Source organism: Hemiscyllium ocellatum, chromosome 10 (assembly GCF_020745735.1).
Source record: "Hemiscyllium ocellatum isolate sHemOce1 chromosome 10, sHemOce1.pat.X.cur, whole genome shotgun sequence".
In the NCBI taxonomy this organism is placed as follows: Eukaryota; Metazoa; Chordata; class Chondrichthyes; order Orectolobiformes; family Hemiscylliidae; genus Hemiscyllium; species Hemiscyllium ocellatum.
This window is the reverse complement of record NC_083410.1, coordinates 23,873,151-23,885,889: the sequence shown is the minus strand read 5'-3', so window position 1 is coordinate 23,885,889 and position 12,739 is coordinate 23,873,151. Positions and strand designations below refer to the sequence as shown.

General features: G+C 42.2%; 1 protein-coding gene across 1 annotated transcript in view; it reads right to left on the bottom strand.

Annotated features, from left to right (window-relative positions):
* ryr2a (ryanodine receptor 2a (cardiac)) overlaps positions 1-12,739 on the bottom strand; it is a 551,531-nt gene that overhangs the window by 234,089 nt on the left and 304,703 nt on the right. The window contains exons 35-36 of the mRNA XM_060830792.1: positions 8,985-9,211; positions 7,546-8,347 (exon numbers count right to left, since the gene is read on the bottom strand). Of these exons, the coding sequence (XP_060686775.1) occupies positions 7,546-8,347; positions 8,985-9,211 (1,029 nt within the window). The remainder of the gene's footprint in view (positions 1-7,545; positions 8,348-8,984; positions 9,212-12,739) is intronic.

Here is a 12,739-nt window from a genome sequence, read left to right as displayed (position 1 = left end):
TCAGTGAGCCTGATGTGTACCATTACAACAATCAAAGATGACTTCCTAATCACCTTTCCTGAGATTAGCCTTTTACTCTAGATTTAAGATTTGAATCCTAATTCTGCCAGAGTAAAAGACAAGTTGATTGAAACATAAAACTTGAAGGATCTTGGCAGGTTAGATGTGAGAGAATCTAGAACTAGGGGTTATTGTTCAAAAATCAGGGGTTGCTCATTTAAACCAGATATTAAGAAATTTCTTCCTCATAAAGTCTCAAGTCCTCATGAGTCTTTGGAACTATCCCCCTGAAAAAAGTTGTGGAAACTGAGTCATTGAATATTTTGAAGATGGGGGTTAATAGATTCTAGTTAAGCAAGAGGTGACTATATATTATTGGGGTAGGTGAGAAAGTGGGTGGGATGTGAACTTATATCTTCAGCCTGATTTTACCGGTATGCCACCATTTCTCCCAAATAACGCAAAGGTCCCAAATATTGGACCTTTAAGTGTCAATTCTTGCTGAGCAGATAGCACTCTTGCATCGCGAGTCAGCTTGTACCCGAGAAACTGAACATAAAATATCGAGACAGACAAGCCAATGTGTTCTTGAGGGAATGCTGTTTTCTGAGAGGTGTCATCATTCGGATGAGTGAGATTAAAATGAAGCACCATCTGTCTTCTCAAGTGGTCTTGAAAGATCCCAGGCACTATTTAGCAGAAAAGCAAGGGAAATTTCCTCAGGTTCCAGGCCAATATCTACCCCCAGCATTCCCTCTGGAATCCTGGGTTGCAGAGCTGACCAGCAACTCAGACTTTATCGTGTAAAAATATTATTTAAGATACAGCATAAGTCTGGTTCCACAATAAAAACTGAAGGTTTTGTAAAGTTAAATGACTAGGTCATGCACAATGACTAAAAATTAGAGAGATTAATGTATATCCTTTAATTTGTTTCATTAAAAGATAGACCGCCTACTAGTTAGCACTTTGCTTGTGGGGGTTTGCTATGTGCGAATGGCTGCTGCATTTCCTACATTACAACACTTCAAAAAGCAATTCATTGGTTACAAAATGTTTCACAACATCCTGAGGCTGGAAGACATCAGAATGCCACAGAAATGCAAGACTTACTTTCCATATTTTCCTCAGTCCTAAACCCTGGGCGTCTAATTTGCCACCTGTCATGTACATGTGAATCAGGAACAAGGGTAGGCCATTCAACCCTTTAAGCCTGATCCACCATTCATGGCTGATTTGATTGTAACCTCACACCCACTTTCTCACCTACCCTAATAATATTTTGTCACCTCTTGCTTAACTAGAATCTATCAATCCCTACCTTCAAAATATTCAATGACTCATTTTCCACAACGTTTTCAGGGGGATAATTCCAAAGACTCATGAGGACTTAAGACTCTATGAGGAAAGAAATTTCTTAACATCTGGTTTAAATGGGCAACCCCTGATTTTTGAACAATAACCCCTAGTTCTAGATTCTCTCACATCTAACCTGCCAAGATCCCTCAGGCTTTATGCTCAATCAACTTGTCTCTTACTCTTGGATACAATGGATACAAGGCGGAAGTGATGAATGCCTTTTGCCCAAAACGTCAATTCACCTGCTCCTCGAATGCTGCCTGACCTGCTGTGCTTTTCCAGAACCACACTCTTGACTCACCATGGATACAAGTCGAGCCTGGTCCAACCCTTCCTCATAAGACCTCCTGCTCATTTCACCTATTAATCTAGTAAAGTGCCTCTGTACTGCTTCCAATGCATTTACATCCTTCCTTAAATAAGCTAAGCAATAAATTTATTGGGTGTGGGTAGATGAGTGGGTTGTATCTACTTAACATAACAACTACAGGTGAGGGTTGTGTGGGCAAAGATCTAAGTCATGGCAAATACTTTTACTATACTGGTGTCTAATTAGTGAAGTAAAAATATCTTCAATAAGTAGTGTATAGTTGTTGATAATGATGGAAGAACTCACTGAAGGCTGTTTGCAAGTTTAATTTTTGAATTTGTCTTGTTCTTGGAATGTGGCTATCATGGGCATGAATGTTTATTCTCTATGTCTAATTGCCCTTCAGGTGGTGGTGGTGGTGAGCATCTTTCTTGACCGCACTGCAGCTCATTGGTGCTGTGGCACACAAAGGGAGGGAGTTCCAGGATTTTAACCCAGCAACAGCAAAGAAACATTGATAAACTTCCAAATCAGGAGGGTGAGTGGTTTAAAACAGAACCTGCAGATAATGGTGTTCTGATGCATTTTTCTTCCTTGTCCCTGCAGGTGATAAGACGTATGGGTTTGGAAGATGCTAGCGATTGAACTTTGGTGGCTTTCAGAGACTTATTTTTATTAATTTCCAAACTTTTCACAGAAAAATTATGTATTTAATAAATTGTATGTTCTCAGTATCATATATACAATATTTTGAGACTCAACTGAAAATGAAAATGAATTGAAAGTCTTCTACCTCATGAGCTGGAGTGCATCATTTACAATTTTAAGTCTCAGGGGGACATCCAGATCTCTTCGATCAACAATCCAACAACCTTGTTTCTTTACAAAACAAAACTTCATGATTTATTGCAAAACCAGCATGCAAAACTGGTCAACACTCTCTCTCTCTCTCTCTCTCTCTCTCTCACACTCACACACACACACACACACTTTCATTACATTTTTCAGCAATACTTCTTATTTCTTGAAGGCAAAAACGATCAGTTTTGATAAGATGCATGGGAACACCATCACCTGCAGTTCTGCTTCAGATCACTCACCATCCTGATTTGGTTCAGATGGCTATCAGTCTGATGTATTGGCACACAAAGATAGACGTTGCTGAACACATACAGTCATTCAGGAACTATCAATGTGTCTTTTCAGATGTTTTTGAATGGAAAAGTAGCTGTTCCAGTGCTCCTAGGTGCCACTCTGGACCCAGACCTCCTCCTTACTGAGAATGAAAGTTCAGTCCTCAGCAAAGGCCTCATCTTCATCCTTTTATGCTCCCAGGTTAATGAGTTTAACACACGTTGTGACATCAAACATCTCTTCCACCGCCTCTGCTTCCGGGCCCACTTTTTCAATCAAGACACCCACCAAGGACCCCTTCTCCCACCTCGAACACACTCCATCCACCTGTAAACCCCGTGCTGGCCTGTTAACTGCCTTTAACCTCTTCATTTCTAACTGCCACAGTGATACAAACCACCTCAACACTCCCATCACCCACTCCAACCTCCCAGCCTCGCAACACACAGCCCTCCACTCCATCCCCAACTTCACCATCAATTCAGCAGACAAGGGGGCACTGTGGTAATTTGGCAGACCAACCTCTACACCACTGAAGCCAGGCACCAACTCGCAGACACCTCCTCCTACTGCCCCCTCGACCATGACCTCACTTCCTATCATCAGACCATTATCTCCCAAATCATACACAACCTCATTACCTCTGGGAATCTCCCATCCACAGCTTCCAACCTCATAGTCTGAGAACCCAGCACCGCCTGATTCGACCTCCTACCAAAGATTCGCAAACCTGACTTCCCAGTTGACCCATTGTCTCAGTGTGCTCCTGTCCCACTGAACTCATCTCTGCATACCTGGACACGTCCTTTCCTCCATAGTCCAGGAACTCCCCATCTGCATTCAGGACACCACCCATGCCCTTCACCTCCTCCAAGACTTTTGTTTCCCCGGCCCTCTAAGCCTTATCTTCACCATGGATATCCAGCCCCTGTACAAACGTTTCTGCCATGACAAAGGCCTCCAACCCTTTAGTTTCTTCCTCTCCCGCCGTCCCAGCCAGTACCCCTTCCACTCATATCTTCATCCACCTGGCTGAACTGGTCCTCACCCTTAACAACTTCTCCTTCGAATCCTCCCACTTTTTCCAAACCAAAGGGGTAGCCATAGGCATCCAAATGGGCCCCAGCTATGCCTGCCTCTTTGTCAGGTAGGTGGAACAGTCCATCTTCTGCAGCTACACTGTCACAATCCCACCTTTTCCTCCGTTACATCAATGACTGTATCGGCGCTACCTGGTACTCCCACAAGGAAGTTAAACAGTTTATCAATTTCACTAACACCTTTCCCCTCAACCACAAATTCACCTGGATCACCTCAGACACCTCCCCCTTCCCTTCCTGGACCTCTCTAACTCTGTCTCTGGCGACCGACTAACCACAAACATCTACTACAAAACCACGACTCCCACAGCTACCTGGACTACAACTCCTCCCACCCTGCCTCCTGTAAAAACGCCATCCCTTATTCCCAACTACTCCGCTGCATCTGTTCATAGGATGACCAATTCCACCATAGAAAGTCCCAGATGACCTTTTTCAAAAGCCGCAATTTCCTCTCCCATGTGGTCGATGATGCCCTCCAATGCAGCTCCTCCATTTCCCGCACCTCTGCCCGTGAAGAGACCATTCCCTCCGTGGCATCTTTGTCAGATCGACACACTCCCCCACCCCCATCATCCACCCACTCCCACCACCTTCCCCTGCCACCACAGGAAGTGCAGAACCTGCACCCATACCTCCCCCTCAAGGCCCCAAAAGATCCTTCCACATCTGACAGATATTTACCCAAGCTTCTATCATTGTCATTTACTTTATCCATTGCACCCGGTGTGGTCTTCTCTACATTGGGAAGACAGGACAGCAACTCGCAGATCGTTTCAGAGAACATCTCCGGGACACCCGCACCAACCATCTTCACCCCCCAATGGCTAAATGCTTCAATCCTCTCCCACTCCACCAAAGACATGCAGGTCCTGGGCCTCCTCCTGCGCCAAATCCTTACCACCCGACGCCTAGAGGAAGAACACCTCATCTTCTGCTTTGGGAACCTGCAACCACACAGAATTAATGTGGATTTCACCAGTTTTGTCATTTCCCCTTTCCCCACCTTATGCCAGATCCAACCCTCTAACTCGGCACTACCCTCTTGAACTGTCCTACATGTCCATCTTCCTTCCTATCTCTCCGCTTTACCGTCCTCTCCAACCTATCATCTTCTCCCTCACATTCATCTACCTATTGCATTTCCAGTTACTTCTCCCCGAGCCCCATGCCCTCCCATTTATCTCTCAGTCCCCCGGCCCACAAGTCTCATTCATGGTGAAAGGCTTTTGCCTGAAACGTCAATTCTCCTGCTCCTCGGATGCTACCTGACCTGCTGTGCTTTTCCAGCACCACACTCTCAACTCTGATCTCCAGCATCTGCAGTCCTCCCTTTCTCCAAGCAGTCATCATGAATTGTGCAAATACCAAGAAATGCCTTGTTCAAAAAACCTTTCATTGATCAACATGAATCCTTCATGATAATGAGAGGGCCATTGACGAAGCAGCTGATGATGATTAGGTGATTAACCTAAATAACTCATGCCATTATGTCACAGGACTGAGATGATTGACCTTCAATAACTAGAGCCTTGGCTCCAAAAACAGAGAATTTTGCCTGGCTTTTCATTGACATCAGTTCTGCTCGAGCTCCTTAAGGCCACACTCTGTCAAATGCTGCCTTAATGTCACGTGCAGTCACTCTTACAAGACATCTGGATATCAATGACTGCATATTTGGACGAAGATATTAATGAGATCAGGAACTGAGTGGCCCTAAAAGAATCCAAACTGATCATCGGTAAAGAAGTTGTTGCAGAATAAGATCCACTTGATAGCACTGTTAATGAGTCTTTTCATCACTGATGAGTGATGAATAGACTGATGTAGCAATAATCAATATATTCTGCTTTTTGTGGGCACACCATACCAGGGCAATTTTCCATGTTATCAGGTAGATGGTAGTGCTGTTGCTACTGGAATTCAATACTGGTAATGAGTACTATCAATCCAGTACTAGTACTGCACTCGCAATCCAAAGGCCTAGATTGATGATCTGTAGACATGAATTCAAAACCCTTCACAACTCAGACTTCACACTCAGTTCACTGTCTGGACAGAAAGCTAGGGCTGGATATTACATGCCCTTTTGCTGGGTATGCTTTCAGTGGGACAGTATGTCAAATGGGGAGGAGAGGGGGGCTGCCCAGTCTACTCTCTTGCCATCCACCCTCATAGTAGCATGGGTGGACATCGCAATTAGCAGCCCACCCTTTATATGGAAGTGAATAATTAACGGTCAATCGAACATGGCAAAATCTCAGTTGCCCCCAATAACATGTTGCTCTTGGCTGGCATGGACCATCAAACAGATGTGGATAGCCAATTTTCAAAAACCTACATAAACAAAGATGAGGGTAACTCATCAGAGGGATGCATTATGGGGATGGTGTCCCACGATTACTCCCACAGCCTCTTTCCTCCCCTGTAAAACCCCAAGACCTTCTGCAGGAGACCTTCCTCCACAGGTCTCAACCCGCACTCCTGAGAGGGAGGGATGTACATCCCACAATTTGCTCATTTAGCCCATCCGCAGCATCCTTTGGCCAGGGCTCAGGCTTCCAATTAACAAGTCAGCTTCAATCACATTTCTTCCAATGGTGTTGGGAGATGATAGAACAGGCCATCCGTCCATTTGCCCACTTCACATCCCTGGTACATTTCTCCCCTCAGTACCATTAATGATCACAAAACAATTAAATTCTTGTGTAAAGCCATCTGGTTGAATAACGCCCTTTAGTGTAGGGAATGTGTCCTGATCTGGTCCGGCCAGCGGCCAACAGTGTGGTTGTCCTTTAAACCTTGTGAAACGATCCTGGCAAGCCATTCAACTGACTGGAGGACAACTGAACTCATAAAGGCTGGCCTGGCCAGTGACACCCCAAACTGTAAATATTCTAAACGCCAGTGTCCAGATGGCACTCAACGAATTTGAAGCATAGAAACATCAAAAACAAGCAGGGGTGAGCCATTCAACACTTTGAGTTTGTTCCACTATTCAATATAATCATGACTGATCATCTAACTCAGCATCCTGCTCCCGATGTCTCCCCATGCCCTTTGATTCCTTAATCTATATAAGAACTATATCTAACTCTTTGAAAACAGCAACATAGTCCTAATTACAACTGAAGAGGCCATTCAGCCTAACCTATCCCTGCTAACATTTATCCCCCAAAGGAGCTGCATTGATGTGCACCCATATACTCTTTCCTTTAACCATTCAGCTTACTCTTAGATGTTGACAAAGATGTTGCCTCAGTCATTAGCATGGGGTGTGCATCCCAGAGCATCAGAATATTCTGTGGAAAACTATTTTTCCGTTTTAAACACAAAGAAAATTAACTTGCACTGTACAGTAACAGCCATAAATACATTAACACAAGTTTACATTAAATTTATCTGGTATTTTAATAAAATAAATAGCTTTGAAACATTAATAAAATAGCAGATACAGATATACCAATGCATTCATTGTCAATCCTGCACAGAATAATTTTAAATAGTTGAAATTATGCATAAAATGCAATTGGCATTGAATTTTCTGACATTCTTGTTTGTAGAATATAAACATCTATTAGTTCAGATGTTAACTCTAACAAGCATGAGTACATGAACATTCAGATTTTCTTTAAGTGTTACCTGAAGTTTAACTGGCTCAGGGAGTTTCATCTGCAGTAGCCCTTCTTTGGGGACTTGGTCACTTTTGAATTCTTCATCGCCTCCTTCCATTTTTTGTTCATTTTTACTTACATCCTTTTCATTCATTACATTTTCTTCTGTTGTCTGAGTATTTTCAGCAAACACACTGGCCTCAATGAGCTGTAAAACATGCTTCAAATCTTCGCTGCCGAAAATGCCCATAATAAGCAGCGTGTAGAAGAGCTTGATCAGGGGAACGAAAAGGAACTCGGTGGTGCCACCAACTGGGTCTCGGACATGGAGACTGCCTTCCTGCACAGCTTCTGTCAGCATCTCAATCGTTTTGGCCTTCAGGATGTCCAGAGGAAATTCTGGGCTGTACTGGAAAGACTCCCCAGTCACACTGACGAAACTGGCTGAGGAAAACTGCATTCTAGGCCTGAGTGAGGTGCTGAGGCCTACTCCAGGGACCGCATGATTTTGGTTATCATCTGGGAACAAAGTAATGCTCTTGGTCTCATCTGTCATCGGAACGATGAACTCGTTGTTCATCATCAGCCTGGCAGTGGCATATGTACTAAGGTACGTGTCAATGAGTAGATCGTAATAACCTGTCCGCAGCAAACCAGGTACATATTTATTTTCTATTGCATACAGCAATTGAGACTCATCTACATGGCTGCAAAGGGCATGGGCCACTCGGTTATTGCCCAGAGCACAAACTGCAGAATACAAACGCAAGGTATGGTAGTGAAATTTCAGCAGGTCCTCATGCTCTGTGAGTTCCAAGATATCCAAAGCCCTACACATTATAAAGAATCAAAGGAAAGGTTAAAATTTTCATTAATATTAATACATATGTAAAACTTCTTGTGATTTCTTTTAAATTATTGTTCTTAAAGAAGGTCAGATTTACGTTGCATAACAAATCTTATATTTAGACTATCCAGACCAGGGAGAACTAAATGTGCAGATGGACAGATACAGTGCTGCTGAGGACATTGCTAATCAATAATGATTAGAATGACATTAACATAGATTTAAGCCAATCAGTCCATGTTGGTATTAATACGTCTATCCCTTGCGTGAACCCTGCTCCCATATTTCTTGTCAACCATGTCTTTCAACATCCAATCTTAACCATTCTTAAAATGTCAAAAAAGCCCTGACAGTCAGCACTTAAAAGTAGACATCATCACGTAAAACGTGTGCTGCTTTAAGGTGCTCACTCTGTTTGGACCTCCTCTTTCACTTAGATGCTCAGCATGGTTTTCTGACCGTGCATACCAAAAAAACCAAATGGATCAATAAATGAATTGTGTATTAGAACTCATTAAAATACTGATGTGAGATGTGTGCTGTTGTTTTGGCCACAATTAGAGTTCACAGGTATGAATTGTTCACAGAATGTTGCCATGGTAATGCTTCAGGACACTAACCTGTTCTCTTCAGGAATATGTAAAGACAGGAATCTTAGCGGTTCTGTACACTGCACCTGCCATCCATGGCGGTCGCTAACACGACTGATGTCCACTTTTAAGAATTCGTTTGGCACCCTGCTCCATAGCACAGGGGTAAGGTATTGGACATGAAGCCGAGGAGGACACTGTGGTGTTGGATTCCTGCGCTCGCTTTTAAACAATCCGGCTGACAGTGGCATTACATTCTGAAAATAAACAAAAGAAATGCAGGTTGCTCCTAGTTATGATGAAAACAATTACAATATCAATCCTTTCATAACAGGACGGTCCTGACTTCCCAACACAATTACACTGACTTTCAAATGTCGACTGATTGAATGAAATCCATATTGATTCCAGTTTAATTTATCAAAGTGCAGCTATAAGAGCTGACCTTAAGCAAATATTGAAATACCAAGGGTAATCTTGTTTGTGAAGTGAAAGAAGAACAACTTAAAAATAATTGAATAAAATAACACAAACAGCTGCAGTCATTCTGGAAATCTGAGACAAAATGCTGGAGAAACTCAGCAGATTTGGCAGCATCCGTGGAGAGAGAAGCAAGAGTTAATGTTTCAAATCCAAAGACCCTTTTATCAGAACTGAAAGCAAGTGGGAAAGGTTGCTAAAAGAGACAGAGAGAAAGACAGACAAGTAGAGGCAAACATAAGGATTGCTGATGATTAGCTGAGAAGGATATGAATGCTAGATAGGGTGTCAGCAAAAAGTATAAATGGTTGAAATAAGTTTTGCCTGTGCTGGGAGCAACCTGCACAGAACAGGGCCCAGGGGTGTGGGGGTGGGTACGAACATGAAGGAGGGTGTTGAACTTCTGACATTGTTAAACTCAGTGTTGATTCCTAAAGGCTCAACTGATCCTGGTCATCGTAGTCCCTTCCTCCATATTTTTCTGCACATATGGACTAACTTGATCTCCCTTTGTTTTTCTTTTTATTCAAGCTGAAAAACTAGGAGTTGATCATTTATAAATGTAAAGCAGTAATCGGAGGATGAGCAGAAATAGTTATACAGACCATAGAATGACTGAAATCAGCAGAACCATGAACTACAAGGCAATCAAAATCACATCCCTTAGACCCTGATTTTTAGTTGTAATATTTACAAATATATGATTTAGAAGCAGGATTAGGATATTTGAACCTGATCTACCCTTCAGTAAGATCTGATTAGTCCACATTCACTAACTTAATAGCTTTCACCTTTCCCTTTTTTCGCAAGAATCTTGTTGGATACAAGTGACTGCCCAACCAACACACAGAACCAACTGTTAACAACAGGTTGATGCAAGTTAACATTGGAACAACACTAGGTGGTGCTAAAATTAACAAAAATATTACTACCAAAAACGTAGCAATAGCTGAAATGATGATCAATATGTTTGCCTTCATTGATCATGACAAAGAGGTTTAACTTGACTGCAGTTCAAAATACAACAGCTGCTTTACATAAATGAAACATTTCACAGCCATTGAATGAGTCATGAAAAACTTTTGAAATGTATTATAAATATTCTGATTATAAATGCTCACCCTGAAATAAGTTAATAGACCAAGTGGTGAACATACAAGAGATATGATGAAAATTTATTGCTTTAGTACAAACAAAATAAATTGTTAGAAGAAAAAAACAAAGAAGTGTGAATGTTGGAAATCAGAGACAAATTGGTGGAAAAACTCAGCAGGTCTGGCGGCATTGTGGAGAGAAAGCAGAGTTAACATTTCGGGTCCAGTGATCCTTCTACTGAACACTGTTAGGATCTCCAGACTTGGCTGGAGTAAATCAGCAGATTCCTTCTATCTAACAACATTAACCCTGCAAGGGAATGTGAACATTCCATTATAGAGATTGGAGTGAGTGCCAAACAAGAAATCTTATATTGTTCTCACCAGATATTTCATTAAAATAATTGTTTGGAGGAATTCTAATATAAAGTAAAATTTGTAGCCATAATCTGAATTTGTAGTTACATGCACTCTCATTTGTACTGTTTAGAGTCATAGATTCATAGAGTTGTACAGCACGGAAATAGACCCTTCGGTTCAACTCGTCCAAGCCGACCAGGTATCCTAAATTAATCTTGTCCCATTTGCCAGCATTTAGCCCACATCTCACTCAACCCTTCCTATTCATGTACCCATACAGATGTCTTTTAAATGTTTCAATGTACCAGCCTCTACCACTTCTTCCAGCAGCTCATTCCATACCACTCTCTATGTCCTTTCACTTTGGACTTCCCTACACTGTTAAAAAGACTTTGGCTATTCACCCTATCCATGCCCTTCATGAATTTACAAACTTCAGCCTCCAGTGCTCCCAGGTAAATAGCCTCAGTCTATTCAGCCTCTCCCTATAGCTCGAACTCTCTAACCCTAGCAACATCCTTGTAAATATTTTCTAAACCTTTTCCAAGTTTAACAAATCTTTCATTTCACAACATGACCTCCCAACTCCGGTATTCAATGCTTCCCAAACACCTTCTTCACTATCAAGGTTATTCTTCATTTGTGCTGAAAATGCGTTACTGGGAAAGCACAGCAGGTCAGGCAGCATCCAAAGAACAGGAAATTCGACGTTTCGGGCATAAGCCCCCCTGAATAAGGGCTTATGCCCGAAACGTCGAATCTCCTGTTCCTTAGATGCTGCCTGACCTGCTGCGCTTTTCCAGCAACACATTTTTAGCTCTGATCTCCAGCATCTGCAGACCTCACTTTCTCCTCTTATTCTTCATTTGTACCACTCAAACCATGTATGACAAGTAAATGTCTACCACATGATAATTACAATTCTAAATGAGATAAGTTCTTTGTTAAAGAGTAGAATCTTCAAAGTTTTAATTTCTTCACTGCGTCCTGGATTTTGTGGTCAGCAGTTCAATGGTTAGTACATGCTTCTGACTTCATAAAAGGTTGCCCCCAAAGATTTTGGCCACCTCCTCCATGGTAGAGAGTTCCTTCTTCCCCACCTGCAGTTTCCATGTAATGCCAGTTCAAGGGGATCCTGAGCAGTCCAGCAGCAGCGTCACAGCAAGAAGAATGAGTAGCCAATCACAATGAAGCGTTCCCACAAACAGAAAGCCAGGAAGTTAAAACATTGCATTTCTTAGCTTTTAATTTAAAATTTCGAATCACAAAATTGTGATTGAAATTTTTAAAAGTTAAGGGTCATTTGATTAAACCCTTCATGATATTAAGGGGAACTGATGGGGTAGAGAGGGAGAAATGATTTACACCAGTGAAGGAATCAAAGGCCTAGATTGTTGCAGTGACAGACAGTCTCTTTGGGCACAGTACTGAAGCCCGTTTGACAGCTCTTCAGTGCTCCTCCATTCTCTTCCAGGGATTCCTAAACAGACCCCAAGAAACCTAGTTATTCCGAATGAAAATTCCATTGTCCACCTAGATTGCCTTTGCAGAGCCAATGAGGAGTGTACATTCAGCCCTAACAGTTCGAGGCAGTGTTTTCAGGACTGAACGTAGGAAATGCCTTTTCTCATAAAAGTATTGTCAGGGTTTTGAACTCTCTTCTGGAAATGGCAGTGATGCTAGTTGAATCTTTATTTTAAAAATTAAAATTGATCATTCTACATTAACCAAATATTAAGGGGCATGGGGCAAAGGGGGCACATGGAATTAACTCACAGGTTAGTTTTCATCTCGTTTAATAGCAGAACAGGCTGGGCAAATGAAATCCATCTCCTGCTCGTATGAACTTTA